The sequence below is a fragment of the Martes martes genome (assembly GCF_963455335.1).
Source record: "Martes martes genome assembly, chromosome: 4".
NCBI classification, from domain to species: domain Eukaryota; kingdom Metazoa; phylum Chordata; class Mammalia; order Carnivora; family Mustelidae; genus Martes; species Martes martes.
This window is the reverse complement of record NC_137891.1, coordinates 180,410,994-180,430,460: the sequence shown is the minus strand read 5'-3', so window position 1 is coordinate 180,430,460 and position 19,467 is coordinate 180,410,994. Positions and strand designations below refer to the sequence as shown.

The window sequence follows — 19,467 nt, the reverse complement described above, 5'->3', positions numbered from 1 at the left end:
AGGAAGGAACAAGGAAGTTACTCAAGCATTAAGTGAAATGAGTATCAGATGCCCCTGTTTTGTAAAGTGTGTGTGTCCACACACGTGTTAGTGTAAGAAAAAGTACAGGTAGATACCAAATTATTAACAGTATTATATGGGATTTGACTTCTGAGTGATTTTAACTTAATTTCTTTCTCTTTTTGAGAATGTGTACTTTCCAATATCTATCTCTACAAATTAATTTATATGAAATGGAGAATTTTTCTGGAGAGTGAGAAGACTGACTTCTCTCGATAAATCATAGTTATTTTTCCAACCATTGCTAAGTTGTTGAGCCCTTGGATTGTTTACAGGTCTTTTTCCTTGTGAATAGAAGCACCATGAGCAGCTTGCTTTCTTTTCTTTTGAAGTATTTTCTCACGATCTCCAAAAATTTGAAATAAGAGGACTGAAGGATACAAAGATTTGTAGCTCTTAAATATTGCCAGATTATTCTGCAGTAATACAACTGAACCGACTTAGAATATCAGCAATGAAAAAAAATGCTCATCGGTCTATTAGGAGAGATATCCTCCCCTCCTAGGTCAGGATTTCAACTGCACACCAAAAAATCACTTAGCAGCATTACTTCATCTACCACGGGGGCATAAAAAAGCCTCATGTAGGTCTTCCACACTTTGCAGGTGTAGGAATCGGCGTGGTCCATGCTGGGTACGAGAGACGCCTGGCCCATCACCTGGGAGCGCACAGCACTCCCTCCATCCTGGGAATCATAAATGGGAAAATCTCCTTCTTCCATAACGCGGTCGTCCGCGAGAACCTGCGACAGTTTGTAGAGAATCTTCTTCCAGGGAACTTGGTGGAGAAAGTAAGTACCTGGCGGAGCAGTAGGTTACCAGGTGCCTGGGACTGCTGGCGGCCCTGACCTCTGTCTGTGGTCATCTCAGACCCGAGGGCAAGGTTGTGTGTTAATCACTCAGCCGAAGTCGTCTAAATGAAATCTGTAGGAGACTGAAAATTGAAACAGGGCATAAGACTGAGAGACTCCCTCCCTGTTAGTAACCCCTGGACACACTTTGACAGTGGTGGGGATCTGAGCTTGAAGTGACAGCAACTTTCATTTTCTAAACCAAAAATTAGATCACAACATGGGATGAAGGATTTCTTTCTGACTCGTGTGTTTTTTCATTTGAAGGTATTATTCTTATGAAAGGATTCAAATTAGGTTACATTTGACTGTATATTTAACAGTCACATCTGTGGAAAACACAAGATTCCACGAAGTCAAACATTTTTGCAACTTTCAGAACTTAACGTAAGGCAAGGATGAGTCAATTTCACAAACAAGAATTGCACTAAAGAAGCCAGGCACAAAGAGCACACACTAGTTTATCTTTATACTTAAGAAGCATTTTTCCTCCAGTATCTTAGATTAGGGATCAAAGGAGCTAGAACAGGATTCTTGTTTGCTTTAGCGATTCATTCCTTTAACTATACCAGAGAGAGTGAACATACCAACAATTCCATCGTATTTCCACATGCGCTATGCATAGGCTGTCCCGCCAGGATCATTATCCACAGAAGAAATACTTGTTGGGAGCTCCTAGAGCCATCACAGGTTGTCTGGGTGGGTCCTCAAACATTTATGAAATACCTATTCTCCACCAGTCACTGTAATGTTGAGGACTCTTTTCCAGGAGCTCTCAGTCTAGTGGATGATTATTTCCATCTGATCTGCCGAGAGGCTGCCCAAGAGAGCTGGGAAAGGCTTCTTGGCAGAAACAGTCCCGGCACTGAGTTCGCCAGGTGAGCAGAGAAAGGGAATGAGTTACAGGCGGACAGAGGTCCAGGACGTGAAGTCAGCTCTGTGTTAGGTAGTCACCAGTGAGCAGGAGAGGGCAAAACGAGAGGGGTTTACTGGCATCTCACTGCCAGGGCCTCTGAGAGCCCAGCCGCCCTGGTCAGGAACTCAGGCCACATCTGCAGGTGCTGGCGCCACTGAAGGGGACTGAGCTGAGAGTGAAATGACCAGATTGAGGTTTACTAGAGATCGTTGTGGAAGGAGAATGGAAAGATAAACCTTCTTTAACTATGAAAAATTTCTAGGAAAGATTTTTATTTATCCATGTTTTTAATATTCTCAGTAGGATTATTTGAGGCATAAATAGGGAAGCACAAAGGTACCAGTTCACATGGTAACAAATGAAATCGTGTAACGTATAGACTGAGTGGGTCCCCTTATTCTTTTAAGTCATTTTAAAAGAGGAATCACGGCATTATCTTCCACAGGTTAATAGATGAATAAGGACAGTCTGTAACAGATTAAGAAACATGTCTATAATTCAGAAGTTTGATTTTTTTAATAACATGCTCAGTAATTATTCCAGAAAAGATTGTTGATTTCAGTCTGTAGGACTGGGAACAAGAAAAGATGAAATCAGTAACTATTCTTTTAAACCGTTTTAGTCAAACAAAGACAAAAAATAGTAGTCTGCATTTTTTATTTCTTTTTTTTAAAATTTTATATATTTATTTGACAGACAGAGAACACAAGTAGGCAGAGAGGCAGGCAGGTTGGGGGGGAAGCAAGCTCCCTGCTGAGCAGAGACCCCCCCCCCCGATGCGGGGCTCGATGCAGGGCTCAATCCCAGGACCCTGGGATCATGACCTGAGCTGAAGGCAGAGGCTTTAACCCACTGAGCCACGCAGGCACCCCTGAATTTTTTATTTCTTATGAAACAATGTTTTACACTTATTTGATTTTGTTTCATTACCTCTTAACTACATTATAATGCACTTGTTGGGAACTGACTACTGAAACCAACCTCCTCTCTTCCATTTAAGGTTACAAATAAAAATTACGTGCGATTCCTCTCTGGCTGGCAACAAGAGAATAAGCCTCACGTGCTTCTGTTTGACCAGATGCCTGTCGTACCGCTGCTGTACAAGGTATATGAGGTGCTGGGGGAATGTTTGCTCTTTTTTTGGTGGAAGAAACTTGTGGCCTGCTTGTTCTTTTTGTGAGTAAGAGCTTACCCAAAGAGAAGTGTGTGAAGACCAGAAATTTGCCTTAAGCACCGTACACTGAGCACGTCCTGATACCATTACCGTGCGAGGGCGTTCCACACACATACTAGCCTAGAATCTTCGGAAGAGCCCAGGGGTATAGATAGCATCCCTATTTTATAGACCAAGATACCGAAGCTCCGAGAGGTTGTATAACCTGTGCCCACGGTGACCTTTCACAGCACTTCTGGCTCCCCCCGACTCCCCCTTTAGCCTTATGACATGAGATGGGAGAGCAGAGTGTCCCGCCTGACCCTTCTCACCCTCACTGACATCTTGCATGATTGAGGTAATTCCTCAAACACTCCATGCCTCCAACCCAATGCAGATCTCAGGAAATTGAATATTTTTCTCCATCAGTGAAAAAAATAAAATTCACTGTGTTTAGGTTTGTGGGTACAGTTTTCAGACATGAAGTGCTCTAGAATTTCTCCAAGTGCACAGAGGTCTAGCAGCCCGAGTGGGGCTGTATAAGCTAGGAATCGTCTCCACCTGTGTGGTGTGAACGGGTCTCTCTTGGTTTGTGTGATCCTGCCACCAATTTAATTTCTTCCTCTCTCTTACACCCTAAACAGTTGACTGCTTTTGCATACAAAGATTACTTGTCATTTGGGTACGTACACGTCGGTTTGAGAGGGGCCGAAGAGATGACGAGACAGTACAACGTCAATATCTATGCCCCCACCATCTTGATCTTTAAAGAACACATAAACAAGCCTGCAGACGTTATCCAGGTACGTGGGAGTCGCCCTGGCTTGCGATCTTGTGTCTTGGGCCTTTAGAAGTAAACAGCGACACTGAACAGAGCCAGTGAGGAGAAATTCATTTTTCATTTCTTCCTTCAGAGGCATGAAATTTAAAAACAAATTTGATTTTTATCCAATTTGGGTCTGTTTTACTCAAAAAATAATCTTTTGACAGAAAATAGGATGGTGTTGATGCCCCGGGCTGAGGGAAGAAGATAGGGGAGTTAGTGTTTCATGAAGACACTTTCCGTTTGGGAAGATAAAAAGGTTCGGAAGGTGGATGGCGGTGATAGCCACACAGCAGTGTGAATGTACTTAATGCCACAGAATTACGTAGTTGGAAAGGGTTAAAATGGTCCATTCTTATTATATATTTTGCCACAAAAATAAATAAGAGGGGCACCCAGTTGACTTAGAGCATGTGACTCTCCTCTGTCTCAGGGTTGTAGGTTCAAGCCCCACATTAAGTATAAAGATTACTTAAAAATAAAATCTTTAGGGATGGCTGGGTGGCTCAGTCGTTAAGCGTCTGCCTTTGGCTCAGGTCATGATTCTGGAGTCCTGGGATCAAGCCCCGCATCGGGCTCCCTGCTCCGTGGAGAGCCTGCTTCTCCCTCTCTCACTGCGTCTTACTCTGTCGAACGAATAAATAAAATCTTTTAAAAATTTTTTTTAAATAGGGGTGCCTGGGTGGCTCAGTGGGTTAAGCCTCTGCCTTCGGCTCAGGTCATGATCTCAGGGTCCTGGGATCGAGTCCCACATCGGGCTCTCTGCTCGGCAGAGAGCCTACTTCCTCCTCTCTCTCTTTCTCTCTGCCTGCCTCTCGGCTTACTTGTGATCTCTCTCTGTCAAATAAATAAATGAAATCTTTTAAAAAAATTTTTTTAAATAAAATAAGAAACAGTCATCACCTTTTATCTCTAAAGTGATCCTGTCAAAATCAGTAATCTTATTCTAAAATAAATTACAAAAATAAATTTAAAAATTAAATGTAAAACAACAAAAAGGAATGAAAGAAAACCGTTGTAAACTAACTCAGAGAACATATAAGTGAATATCTGATTTTATTTATTTATTTATTTATTTATTTTTTGAATGTCTGATCTTAAGGTAAAGAAGGGCTCAGGGAGCCTGGGTGGCTCGGTCGTTAGGCTCGGGCCATGGTCCCAGGGTCCTGGAATGGAACCCCACATCAGCTCCCTGCTCAGCAGGAAGCCTGTTTCTCCTCCTTCCACGCCCCCTGCTTGTGTTCCCTCTGTCACTGTCTCTCTCTCTGTCAAATAAATAAATGAAATCTTTAAAAATAAAAAAGATAAGGACTGAAAATCTTGTTGGAAAGTCTTAATTTGTGTAAAGGTTTAAAATTTGTAAATACTTCAAAATTTTTAAGTTAAACAATAAGCTAAGGGAATATTTACAACTGATCTAAAAAAGATTATCTTTAATTTCTCATGAGCTTCTTCTAATCAAAGAGATCAACACAAAACTTGCCAAAAGTGATTGCTTAATGGGTATAGAGTTTTCTTTCGGGGTGATGGAAGTGTTTGGGACCAGAGAGAGGTGATTGTTACACAACACCGTGAATGTACAAAATGCCACGGAGTGATATTTTAAATAGCTAATTTTATGTTATGTGAATTTCACCTCAATTTAAAAAAATTTTAATAAAATTTCCCAAGCAGGGTAGGCTGAGAGTATGAATAAAATTCTGAGAAGAGACTCAGGTGACTAATAATCACTTCTAAAAATTAAATCTGACTGATCAAGAAAAGCCAGTTTAACATTTTCTTCTCCTCCCATCACGTTGTGAAAGATTTTCAACGAGAAGATACTCGGTTGAGAGTAGAGAGAAACGGGCAGTCTTTTGCGGAGCTGGAGGAAGCTTCAGAAGTTTTCAGAAAAGTTGGGGCGCCTGGGTGGCCCAGTGGGTTAAAGCCTCTGCTTTCGGCCCGGGTCATGATCCCAGGGTCCTGGGATCGAGCCCCGCGTCGGGCTCTCTGCTCAGCGGGGAGCCTGCTTCCTCCTCTCTCTCTCTGCCTGCCTCTCTGCCTACTTGTGATCTCTGTCAAATAAATAAATAAAATCTTAAAAAAAAAAAAAAAGAAGTTTTCAGAAAAGCAATTAGGTGATAATAGGCCAATTGCCTGGATTCATTCGCCAAAAGAGTACTCCTGAGTACCTCGTATGGGCCAAACACTGCCCTGCGCTGGGGACAAAGCCCCGAACAAAGTCACCTAAATTCCTTGTTCCAAGGTCTGCCATGTGTTCTAGCGATAGGACAGAAAATGGGCATAACATTACTCCATGGTGGCCTGTCGTAAGGGGAGAAGCGAGGGGAAAAATAAAGCAGGAGAAGGGAATGTGGAGTTGGGAGAGCAGGTTCACATATTTTAAGGCAGAATGGCCGAGAAAGTCCCCACTAAGAGGTGGCTTGCGTAAAGACCTAAGGGAGATGAGATTACCTTTTAGGAATCTATCCTCAGGGAAAGGAATTCAGACCAAAATTACAGAGACATTATCATTTGTAACCAGTTTCACTGGGGGAAAAATATGAGTATCCAACAGTAGGCTAATGATTGGTATATACCAAACAGGGACTACTATATAGCCGTTGAGCCGTTAAAACGGCAGTTCTAGAACACTTACTGATGGGGACAGTTTTCGTAACATAATGATGAAAGGAGCAAGCAGGATGCAAAATTGAGGCACAAGTCTGTAGCAGGTCTGAACCCTCTCCCTGGTCATCTCAGACCTGAGTTCCACGGTAGTTAACTAATAACTCAGACAAAATCACTTAGATGAGGTCTGTAAGAGAATGAAACTTAAAGTAGACGCAGCACAGACTGAAGGATCTCAGTAGATACACTTCTAGACACGCCTAAACACTGATCTCGATTTTGTGACGTGTGTGTGTGTGTGTGTGTGTGTGTGCATGCGTGCACGTAGGAAAAAGCTGGAAATAAATGCATCTCTTGATGGCAAAATTACATATTATCCTAATACTTGGGTTTTCAAAAATCCGTTTCATGAACATATATTACTTTATTTCTTTAATGTTATTTTTAATTTTTTTTTTCTAAATTTTTTTTTCCACATAATCTCTACACCCAACATGGGCCTTGAACCTGCCACCCTCAGATCAGGAGTCAGCATGCTCTACCAACTGAGCCAGCCAGACGCCCCTATTTTTTTTTTTTTTAAAGCAGTAAGAAGCCTCTGACTCATCCTCTCTTAAATGAAGCTAGAATGAGCAGTTCTATAAAATCGCTTATTTCATTCACTCAGTAAACATTTTGTTGCCTGCCTGTTGTGAAGAGAATACAGAGGAGCTCTGACATCCAGAGTTAGACTCCATCGGAGGAGAGAGGCCTGAAGGCAGTTTCCATCCACCAGCCTGGGTGACTCACTCAGATGTGAACATAGGGGAAGGGCCCTTGAGGCTGGGACTTCGGGAAGGACGAGGCTTGAGGCAGAACCAGATGGGGGAAGGGGACAGTGAGGGGAGAAGGGCAGGTTTAGAAGAAGAGAGTGAATTCAGCCGTGGATGTGCAGAACGCGAGTGGCCTGAGAGAAATCTGAGGGATGTTGTCCACCGGACAATGGGGTATAGGGATCCAGGTCTCAGTGAGCTGGGGAGAGAGGTCTGTAGCTCCCCAGTGAGTGGTGAGACGCAGAAGTCCCCAGTGGGGAGCCACCTCCCAGGTATTGGTAGTAGGTGAGGGGAGGAGAGAAGGGGACCAAGGACAAATTTCTGGGCAACCGCAGGCAGTTAAAAAGGTGGTGCCCTGGGGCGCCTGGGTGGCTCAGTGGGTTAAAGCCTCTGCCTTCGGCTCAGGTCATGATCTCAGATTCCTGGGATCGAGCCCCGCATTGGGCTCTCTGCTCAGCGGGGAGCCTGCTTCCCCCTCTCTCTCTGCCTGCCTCTCTGCCTACCTGTGATCTCTGTCTGTCAAATAAATAAATAAAATCTTTAAAAAAAAAAAAAAAAGGCAGTGCCCTGCCCCATGGCCACCGAGGAGCTGAGAGTCATGAAGAAAACATGCCGGTGGCGAAAAAAGGAAAAGAACTTCTCTATTCAGGATTAATCTGTGAAAACTTACGAAACTGCTTTTCAGGAATAGCTTCTCCTCTTGAGAATGATTCATTTGTCCCTTGGGGGAAGTCGTAACTCAGATACATTTACAGAATTACTGGCACGGGGCGTCTGGAGGGCTCAGTCGCTTAAGCATCCGACTCTTGATTTGGCCTCAGGTCATGATCTCAGGGTCGTGAGATCGAGCCCCGCACCCCGCTCCGTGCTGGGGGTAGAGCCTGTTGAAGATTCTCTGTAGCCCTCTGCGCCTCCCTCCTCCTGTGCACACACACAGGCTCGCTCTCTTGCTCTCTTAAAAAAAAAAAAATTACTGGCACAATGGATGCTTTTCCAGTTTGCTCCTGTGGGTCTGAAACTGGCGCCGCCCCATGGTGGGTCACTTAGTAGGTGACACTGGCAGCCCCGCTTGTTTCGTGGGGCACTGCTGAATGTGTTGTGTTTGGTCTGCAGTATTTATGGCCACGTGCTAATTTCTTGATTCTTTCTTCCCTTGATGGGCATTTTGGGGCTTTAGGAGCCGTGTTTCCATGAACATGTGTATCTCAGTCTATCTGGGTTTTTCTAGGACAGCAGTTTGCACCGGTTCACAGACCCTGGGGTGAGGGTGAGAAGTCTGTGAGATCAAAACAGTCTTCATAATAACACAGAGACGTAATTTGTCCTTTTGCTCTGTGTTGACACTTACGCTGATGGTACGAGAGCCATAGTGGGTGAAACTGCCAGAGCGCGGCCCCACGTGCGGCCCCGTGCGCAGCCCAGTGCACCAGCCAAGTCACAGCCCAGTGTGTAAACCCGGCCCTGGGCCCCAGACCACCAGTAAGCAGCTGTTTTTCACTCCTAAGCACTCACCATAAAAATAAACAGAAAGGGGTGCCTGGGTGGCTCAGTGGGTTAAGCCTCTGCTTTCAGCTCAGGTCATGGTCTCAGGGTCCTGAGATCGAGCCCCGCACCGGGCTCTCTGCTCAGCGGGGAGCCTGCTTCCCACCCCCCTCTGCCTACTTGTGATCTCTGTCAAATAAATAAATAAATCTTAAAAAACAAAACAAAACAGAAAACAAAAATGAAAAAACAATAACTTACCACTTAATGCCCTTGATCAGGCAGTAACAGGGATTTATTTTATTTTATTTTTTATTTATTTGACAGAGATCACAAGTAGGCAGAGAGGCAGGCAGAGAGAGAGAGGGAAGCAGGCTCCCTGCTGAGCAGAGAGCCCGGTACGGGGCTGGATCAGAGGCTTAACCCACTGAGCCACCCAGGCGCCCGTGATTAATTTTATTAATAAATAGACTGGCCCTCGAGTACTCATCTTTGGGGTGTCTTGAACATCCTGTGTGACAAAATGGGAAGTGGACAGGAAACACGCTGCCTGGGGGAGTGTGAAGGCTGTTGTTGTCTGGCGGCTAAGCATTGGTGTGATGACTTATCTCAGGAGTTCTGAGTTTTGAGCTAGCGCCTTTTTTAACGAAACGTTATTTTTACTTGAAAGAATGACTGACCAACAACTAGAATTATTCTGATTTGGGTTTGGGGCAGATAGTTCCTAAACAGTGAACACAGTGAGCCTAGCACCTCAAGGGAAGCAACTCCCAGTATTTGTTGCCAGTGATAAAATTCAGGCTTCCAAGAACATTCGAAATTTGAAAAAATTGCATCAGCCATTGTGAGCTTCTCAAAACTTCTGATGAGATTGGTTCATCAGTGTGGTGTGCTTTTTTTAATATGTATAATAAAATTCATCAGTATTTGGAAGATCAGTGAACCAATATTTTCCAAATGACCAAATGAGTAACAGATCCTTTTTTAGTGCAAGGTGATCAGTGAACTTGAATTTAACAAAGTACTTAAAGTTCACTGAGTCCAGGGGTGCCCGGCTGGCTCAGTCGGTAGAGCCTGTGACCCTTGATCTCAGGGTCATGAGTTCAAGCCCCATGTTGGGCATGGAGACTAAAAAACAGAGCGTAAGTGTGTTCTGGGACCAAAACGTTTTGGGAACCGTTGCTTCCTGGGTATGTCTGGTTGCAAAATTGCTAGGTCCTGGGGTCTGCACATCTCCAGCTTTTCTAGGTTATGCGCTTTCCGAAGTGATGTTACCGGTTTAGATTTCGGCCAGTCACGTGTGGAAGTCTCGTTGCTCCACATCCTCGCCAACACCAGTTCAATGTAATTTCTCGAGTTGACTGATTCATGGTATCTCCTTGTGATTCTGCCGTGCGTTTCTCTTGATCACAAAGAAACTAATGATGGACCTTTTGGGTTTCCCCTTTTGTGACAGGTCAAGCGTCTTACCCATTTTTTCCTATTGAATTGTCTGCCTTTTTGCTCATGATGTGTAGCTAGTGATTTGTGCAACTAATACATGCAGCGTTTATCTCTCGTGTCTGGCTTTTGTCAGCTTGTTTTGTGAGATTCAGACCTGTTGTCTGTGTCTTGGCGTGGACGGGCTACAGTGTTTCTGTCCTGGCTGCTCCTGGCAGACTTTGCTCTTCCCAGTTTTTAGTGATTTGACCAGTGCTGCTACGACCATATTCTTGCATTTGGTGTCTTTCTGATGAACATATGTTCTTACTTTTTTTTTTTTAAGATTTTATTTATTTATTTGACAGACAGAGATCACAAGTAGGCAGAGAGGCAGACAGAGAGAGAGGAGGAAGCAGACTCTCCGCTGAGCAGAGAGACCGATGCGGGTCTCCATCCCAGGACCCTGGGATCATGACCTGAGCCGAAGGCAGAGACAACCCACTGAGCCTCCCAGGCGCCCCTGTTCTTACTTCTAACATATTCACTCCTCTCAACATTTTCCTTTATGATTGATTGGTTCTATTTGTTAACTATTTAAGACACCTTCCCCTACATCAAGGTAATAAAGATAATCCCTTCATGGAGCATCTAAAAGCTTTGTAGTTTGGCTTTTTTACTTAGGTATTAGCCATTTGGAAAAAGTCTTGATAACTCATAGAGCAAATCCTCCCACTTTGTTTTTTGGATTTTAGGAGGATGGGGAAGTTTCTTCAAAATCATCTCGGCTATTCTTGGTCTTTTGTACATTTTATATACACATTACATTCTGTCAAGTTCCATCAAAGCAAACAAGTGTGTTGGGATTTTACTGGGTTTGTACTGAGTCTTGAAATCAGGTTGGGGAGGGGCGCCTGTGTGGCTCAGTGGTTAAAGCATCTGCTTTGGCTCAGGTCATGATCCCAGGGTCCTGGGATCAGGACCCACATCAGGCTCCCTGCTCAGCAGGAAGCCTGTCTCTCCCACTCCCCCTGCTTGGGTTCCTCTCTCGCTGTGTCTCTTCTGTCAAATAAGTAAATGAAATCTTTTTTAAAAATTAATTAAATAAATACAAATAAATAAATTTGGGGAGAATACACACCTTGACAAATTTGAGCCTTCCCACCTATGAGTGTCGTATATCTGTTTTCATTTGTTTAGGTGTTCTGTAATATACCACTGTAAGCTTTTGTAATTTTCTCTATAAAGATCGTACCTTTTTTCCAGCTTATTTCTTGGTACCTTGTATTTTTATGCTATTGAAAAGGGTATCTTTTTTACTGAATTTTCTGTTTGCTGGTATTAAGTAATACAATTGGTTTTTTAAAGATTTTATTTTTAGAGTGTGCTTATGAGTGGGGGGAGGGGCAGAGGGAGAGGGAGGAGAATCACCTGCAACTCCCGGCTGAGCACAGAGCCCTACGGGCTGGATCCTACAACCTTGAGATCATGGCCTGGGCTGAAACCAATTGTCAGATGCCCAACCAACTGAGCTACCCAGGAGCCCTGAGACAATTGATTTTTAAACATTGACTTTGTGTCCAGCAACCTTGCTAAACTCTCTTCCTGATTGAAATAATTTATCTGTACCATCTTTTGGGCTTGCTAAATACACAGTCATATCATCTGAGATTAATGGTAGTTTTACTTCTTTTTTATCCAGCCCTTATTTATTTCTTTTTTTTTTTAAGATTTTATTTATTTATTTGACAGACAGTGATCACAGGTAGGCAGAGAGGCAGGCAGAGAGAGAGAGAGGGAGAAGCAGTCTCCCTGCTGAGCAGAGAGCCCGATGCAGGGCTCGATCCCAGGAATCTGAGATCATGACCTGAGCCGAAGGCAGAGGCTTTAACCCACTGAGCCACCCAGGCACCCCTCTTTTTCTTACTTTACTGTTGGCCTCTGGTGTGACATGGAATAGAAAAGTAATAGGGGCGCCTGGGTGGCTCAGTCAGTTAAGCATCTGCCTTCCACTGAGGTCATCATCCCAGGTGCCTGGGATCCCGCCCCGCATCCGTCTCTGTGCTCAGTGGGGAGTCTGCTTCTCCCTCTGCCTCTCCCTCTGTGCTCTCTCTCTCTCAAATAAATAAAATCTTGAAAGAAAGAAAAAACGAAAGAGAGAGAGAAAGAAAAGAAAGGAAGAAATGTAGTGATGGACGGAGGGCCTGGGTAGCTCAGTCGGTTGAGCATCTGACTCTTGATTTTGGCTCAGGTCATGATCTCAGGGTCCTGGGATCGAGCCCCGTGTCAGGCTCCACGCTCGGCAGGGAGTCTGCTGGAGATTCTCTCTCTCCCTCTCCTTTTGCTCCCCTTCCCCATCATGTGCGAGCATGCACGTTCTCTCTCTCCCCTCACCCAAATAAATAAATAAATCAACCAACCAACCAACCAACCAACCAATAGAATCTTAAAAAAAAAAAGAAATGTAGTGTTGAGGGCGTCCTTGTTCTTGATCTCCATGTCCCCAGGAAGTATGATGCTTGCAAAAGGCTTGCTGTAGCCACCCTCATCAGGTTATGGAAGTTCCCTTCTATTTACTGCTGACCTGAAGGGTATTAGTGTTTATCAGATGGATTTTTCCATTTCCATTTTTCCATTTCCATTTCCAGCCACTGAGATTATCCTGATTTTTCTTCTTTCTTTAATCTTTCATCTTCTAAAATGTGCTAAATACATTAATTCATTTTCTAAACTTAAACCTGAGTTCATCAAGATAAGTCCAACAAGATCACAATTGGTATTACGCTTTCAACATATTGCTGGGTTCAGTTTGCTAATGTTTTGTTGAGGATTTTTGCCTTTGTGTTCAGAAATGGGGTTGACTTCGGACTTTTCTTTCTCCTGATGCCCGTGTGAGGCTTTGCTTCCTGAAGTGAGGTGGGAGCGTTGTCCCTTTTTCTATTCTCAGGAAGACTTTATGTAAGATTGGATTGTCCTCTTGAAAGTTTCATCAAAGCCATCTGTGACACCATCTGGGCCTTGAGTTGGTGTTTAAGGAAGGATCTCTGACTGTCGCCGGTTCACCTTCTTTAACAGTTACGCAACTACTTAAGCTTTCTATTTTTTTCAGATACTGCTGTATTTTTCTAGAAATTTTTCTGTCTCCTCTAAATTTTTGAATTTAAGTGACTTTTTCTTTTAACTTTTACAACATAGCTGGTGATTCCTCCTTGTCACCCTTGGTAGTGGTTTTTGTGCTTCCTCATTTGTGTGATGGGTTTTACCAGAGGTTTGTCCGTTTTATTAGCTCTTCCAAAGAGCCAGCTTTGACTTTGTTAATTCTTTATTTCTTTTCCTTTTTCTATGTTTGTTTTGCTTTGTAGATCTCTATTTTTTTTTAAGATTTTATTTATTTATTTGACAGAGAGATCACAAGTAGGCAGAGAGGCAGGCAGAGGGAGAGGAGGATGCAGGCCCCCTGCTGAGCAGAGAGCCCGATGCAGGGGCTCGATCCCAGGACCCTGAAATCATAGCCTGAGCCAAAGGCAAAGGCTTTAACCCACTGAGCCACCCAGGCGCCCCGTGGATCTCTATTTTTATCTTTATTATTTCCTTCTTTCCCCTTTCATATTTTTGCTATCCTTTTTTTTTTTTTAACTTGTTGATGTGGGCATCTAGGTCATTAATTTCTTTTCTGTTTTATTCATTGTAACATTACCCTCCAAGTATGGCTTTATCTGCACCCCAGGGTTTATAAACAGTACTTTCATGAGTCATTCAGATTCACGGGGCATCTGGGTGGCACAGTTGGTTAAGTGTCCGACTCTTGGTTTTGGCTCAGCTCATGATCTCAGGGTCATTAGATCAAACCCTGCATCGGACTCCCCACTCAGTAGGGAATCTCCTTGAGATTCTCTCTCCCTCCCTTTGTGCCCCTCCCACTCATTCTGTTTCTCTCCCTCTCTCAAATAAATAAATAAATACTTTTTTAAAAATTCAGAGTATTTTCCTAATATCTGGTAGGCTCTTCTTAGATAAGTAGGTGATTTGAGTGTGTTCCTTAACATGTAGAGATATTCTTGTTGACATTTTATATGGATTTCTAGGTTGTGGTCAGACAACCTGCTGGATGTATAATTTCAATCCTCCAAAATGCACAAAAATTAGTGATAACAAAGTGGCCGTGATATAGCTTTATAGTCTGCCTTTTATACTTAGTCACTTTGGAGTTTATTTTTAATTGTTGAGTTTGCTCTCCATCTTAAAGGGAAGTCAGTTTGCCTGGAATTCAGAATGACCTGTTAAGGGCACCTGGCTGGCTGAGTTGGTAGAGTGTGTGACTCTGAGTCTCAGGGCTGTGAGTCCAAACACTGGGTGTGGAGCCTACTTCAAAATCTTTAAAAAAGGGGTGCCTGGGTGGCTCAGTGGGTTAAAGCCTCTGCCTTCGGCTCGGGTCATGGTCTCAGGGTCCTGGGATGGAGCCCCGCATCGGGCTCTCTGCTCAGCAGGAAGCCTGCTTCCCTTCTCCCTCTCTGCCTGCCTCTCTGCCTACTTGTGATCTCTGTCTATCAAATTTAAAAAAAAAAAAAAAAAACAACTAAAAAAAAAAAAAGGCTCTTTAAACCTGCCAGCATATAACCATATACAAAAATACTTCATTGGAAAGTGCACTTGATTTTCCTTTGACCTGAAATAGCTCGGTCGTTGTTTCCAGCCCTGAACTGTTGAAATAGATCACCAATGTTTATTTACTCACACAGCTCTGTCTTACTTGATGTATAATTTAGCCTAGGTCAGTTCTTTTTCCAGTTCTTTTTTTTTTTTTTTAATAATTTTTTTCCTTGAGTATAGTTTACATAGAGTGTGACATTAGTTTCACGTATACAAGAAAGTGATTCAGCTTCTCTGTATGCTGTGCTCATCACGAGCGTGGCTACCATCTGTCACCATACACCGCTGTTGCAGTATCATGGGTCAGCCACATTTTTTTTTTAAGCTTTGAGTAAAGCCCATTTGCAGTGCGAAAAGGGCATAAAAATCAGCTGTTTCTTGGTTTTTCTGCAGGCCCGAGGTTTGAAGAAACAGGTCATTGACGACTTCATCACCCAAAACAAGTATCTGCTGGCAGCCAGGCTCACCAGCCAGAAGTTCTTCCATGAGCTCTGCCCCGTGAAGCGGTCTCACCGACAAAGGAAGTAAGGATGCCAGGCTCTGCCTCTGCTTGTCGCCGCAAGAGAGGGGATATGTCACATTTCTCTACCGGGCAATCCAACCTCTGCCTGTGACGTCAGAACTTAACTCTTTATGTTAGTAGTGTGGTGTATGAGTATCCACGGTGCCCCCCACGGGAGGGGGGTCAGAGAAGATCTCCCTCATTCATAACCCTTTAGCTGAGGCCAGAAGGATGAGTAGACTTTAGCCAACTGTCAGGGAGAGGCTGGGTCCCTCTGAGGAAGTCTGGATATGAACATGTCGCTGTTCCTAGTAGGAGGTCCCATGCAGAGCGAGCCTTTGGAGGCCTAGGGTAGGGGGCCAGGAAAACACTAACTTTCGGAAAGTGTAGGACACTGAGGAAACGTTGAGAGAATTAGCTGGGAATGGGAAGGCTGAGGCATACTTACTCATACAGAGTATCTAAGAAGTCTAGAAGCACAAAGGAAATATTTATTAGACCCCTTTCAGATTAATCAGTCAGTGGCTTTACATGTAGGACTGTTTCATCGTGCAGCGTGTCTAGGTACGGAAGGAAGGAAAACATTCTGGTCATCGTATTCGAAAATACAACTCCAATATTGTTTAAAATGGGAAAACTTCCCTATGTTTCCAGATATTTCTGATTCCTTTATAAGACTAAGGGAGAAGAAAGACTTGAATTCGATATAAAGAAGAATTTCATGGACTCAGAGATTGCGTACATGGCTTTCAGAAACTATCCCAGATCCATGCACTTCTCACCTTTTTTACCGCCGTCACCTCTGGGGCCCCCCGTGCTAGCCTCCCAACCAGGCTCCGCTTCCGTTCCGTTCTCTTCCCCTCTTGTGCCGTCCAGGCGGTTCTCCACACAGCAGCCAGTGATGTTCCTGGAACTGTGTGCTGGGTCCAGTCTCTCCCCATCCAGGGGTCTTTGCACTTGTGATTCTCTCTGCCTGGAATGCCCTGACCCCTTTCACCATATGGCACAGCCTGTTCAGGTCTTTGCTCACCTCTGAGAGGTGACGTGTCCCTGTGCAATCCGGCTAATGGCCCAAGACAGATCTGACCAGCCCTCCCTGTTGTGGAGACACTTGAACAGCTGGCTTCTGGAAGGATTCAGAGGCCTCTGCCATAAAAGAAATTCCTAAGTGTAATAACGTTTGGTTTGGGGAAGCTGTCACCAGTCTAGAAGAGAAGAAGGTCACTGATGACTTGGAAATCGTCTCTCGTTAGAGACTTCTGACGTACAGCTTCCGTTAGTAAAATGTATTCACTTCTGTAAAACGAGCGAGCCTCTTCTTCACCTTCTCTTGTTCTAGCCTCAGCCTTGGAGATGGATTATAAAGTCTTCTCTTCTGTCGTTGTGCAGGTACTGTGTGGTTTTACTGACCCCCGAGGCTACCAAGCTGAGTAAACCCTTTGAGGCTTTCCTGTCCTTTGCCTTGGCAAACACACAAGACACAGTGAGATTCGTGCACGTCTACAGCAATCGGCAGCAGGAGTTTGCCAACACCTTACTACCAGACAGTGATATGTTTCAAGGAAAATCAGCGGTGAGTCATGGATTCTCTTCTTAGTCCAAGCTCTTGACACACTTGTGGCACCTGACCTCTGTTTCTCCCTTCTTTGACAGTTTTGAATACAGATTCCAAGAAATCCAGAAACCTCCGAACCTGTTTTGAAAGCCTACTCTTGAAACACTCTTTTAAAACCTAGTGGTTTCACCTCCTAGATTTTCAGCATTAGACCTTCACAGAAAGCATCTTTCTTATGAGTAAAGGTTCAAGAGCAGTCAGTTCTTTTCAACAATTTTTTTTTTCCCCATGGCAGGTGTAGTCTTAGAATACCTAGTTTGTAAGGGATACCTGGGTAGCTCAGTTGGTTAAGTGTCTGACTCTTGATCTCAAGCCCTGTGTTAGGGTCCACATCCACTACTTGAAAAAAAAAAAAAAAAGTAGAATACCTAGTTTGTAAAGTCTTCCTTAGGCTTTCTTAGGCAGTAAAATCTCCCTCCTTCTGCCTCTTACACTTCATTTGAGTTGATCTCTCTTCCCTTCCCCTCCTTTGTCATCACTCTACAGAAGCATTAAATTCTTCCCTGTCTTTGTCATCGTTTTGGTAATAATGGAAAATCGTTCTAAAAAACTCAGAGTTCCTTATTACACTTTTAAGTCAGAAGTTACAGGAAAAAGTCTACTCAGAAGAAAGAGCTTTAACTTTTAGCAGAAACTTCGGAAAGTCACCATAAACATGGTGTCCTTTGTCGGAAAGAACTTAAATCTCGTGCACGTATTTTATACCCAGCCGTATTCCTGTTTGAGCTTATTGCTGCCTTCACTGGATCCTTTTTGCCATCCTCCCTGAGAAACAAACAAACAAACAAACTTGAAGACTTGTAATGGTTTCCGGCCTTTTCCCCCAGGTGTCTATCTTGGAGAGGCGCACCACGGGAGGAAGGGTGGTGTATAAAACGCTGGAGGCTCCCTGGACAGGGAGTGAGAGCGATAAGTTCACGCTTTTGGGCTACCTCGACCAGCTGCGCAGAGACCCGGCCCTGCTGTCCTCGGAAGCTGTACTCCCAGACCTGACGGACGAACTCGCCCCTGTAAGCATGTGGCCCAGGAGAGGGGGCACCGGGCAGGGCTGGCAAGCTCCCAGAGCCGGAGCAGAGGCTGGCAGCACGCTGTGCTGGGCGAGGACCTCTCTGCCCCAGGCTTGGGGACTCAGTCCTGACCATCCCACATTTTCTCTGTCCATAGATCTTTCTCCTCCGGTGGGTCTACTCTGCTTCTGACTACATCTCGGACTGCTGGGACAGCATATTTCACAACAACTGGTAGGAGTATTGCTAGATGGAATTTCTTTTTCTCCATCGATAGCAGAACCACTGTTTTTCTCTTGAATCTGTCTTTCTTTGATTCCAATGTATAGTCAATACAGGCAAGTGGAAGAATGTTTACATGTTTTCAACGACTGTTCCCTTTATCTTTTTTATTTTTTTTTAAGATTTTATTTATTGGGGCGCCTGGGGGGCTCAGTTATTAAGCATCTGCCTTCGGCTCACATCATGATCCCAGAGTCCTGGGATTGAGTCCCATATCCGGCTCCCACTCACCTTGATAGTGTGCTCTTTCTCTGTCAAACAAATAAAGTCTTTTTAAAGATAAATAAAGATTTCATTTATTCACTTGACAGAGAGCAGCAGGCAGAGAGATACGTATTTGCTGATTGCCCCCTCTTATTTTTTTTGTATGTGTTTGCTGATTGCCCCTTAACCACTGGGCCTGTCCTGTACATCGCTGTACCCCTCGTGCCCAGCCCAGGGCCCAACACATGTGGAAGCCCGGGTAGAGATGTACAAGCCAGTCAGTGAGTTAACCGGAGAAGGAAAGGCTCTCCCACTCCCACCCCCAATAATACCGTGAGCTCCTGAAGGGCAGAACCGCATCTCATTCATGTTTGTGATTCCTGGCACCCGGCACAGCTCCTGAAAAATGGCAGGCCTTTGAGGAGTGTTTGTGGGTGAATAAAACTTTAGAGCACCGGTCCTAGAGAACGTCATGAAAGGTCAACATTTTCTTCCTTCTCCACCCCTCTGGGCCCCGGCTGAATTATTCCAGCCGGGGAAAAAAATAATAATAATCAAAAGAAGAGAAATATTTCCACAGCCTTTCTAGTCACCACCCTTGATATCAGAATGTTCTTCCACGGTCGCCGCAGAAATCCTGTCACTTCCTTCTGCGGAACTTACCAAGCACAAGCCTATTCTATTGAGACAAGATAATCAGACTCTTAGAATAAGCAGTCTGACTCTGAATTTAACGGTGAGGGAAAATCTCGTTGTGTTTTCCCATGTTCACCCTCCCAAAAAAAAAAAACAACAACAAACCTTACTTATATGAAACCATAACGTGTTTATTGATATGAAAGCCTTTTGGTTTGGGTTCTTTTAGTTTTGCCCGGGCCAAGGAAAAGAAACCCAGTGTCATTCACGGGCAGAGCTCAGCAGCCCATCTAGGGCTGACGAGAGCTTGTTAACTCCGTTTCAGGCGGGAAATGATGCCTCTCCTGTCCCTGGTCTTCTCTGCCCTCTTCATCCTGTTCGGCACCGTCATCGTTCAGGCTTTCAGGTAAATGGCTCCGTGGCTTCCCAGCCCGATTGCTCAAGGG

The 19,467-nt window shown here is 44.2% G+C and overlaps 1 protein-coding gene across 1 annotated transcript in view; it reads left to right on the top strand.

Moving 5' to 3' along the window:
- The window catches only part of DNAJC16 (DnaJ heat shock protein family (Hsp40) member C16), a 40,088-nt gene that overhangs the window by 17,233 nt on the left and 3,388 nt on the right, over window positions 1–19,467 (top strand). Inside the window, exons 5-12 of the mRNA XM_080803084.1 lie at window positions 666–850; window positions 2,827–2,931; window positions 3,624–3,782; window positions 15,169–15,299; window positions 16,667–16,850; window positions 17,720–17,902; window positions 18,057–18,133; window positions 19,347–19,427. Of these exons, the coding sequence (XP_080659210.1) occupies window positions 666–850; window positions 2,827–2,931; window positions 3,624–3,782; window positions 15,169–15,299; window positions 16,667–16,850; window positions 17,720–17,902; window positions 18,057–18,133; window positions 19,347–19,427 (1,105 nt within the window). The remainder of the gene's footprint in view (window positions 1–665; window positions 851–2,826; window positions 2,932–3,623; window positions 3,783–15,168; window positions 15,300–16,666; window positions 16,851–17,719; window positions 17,903–18,056; window positions 18,134–19,346; window positions 19,428–19,467) is intronic.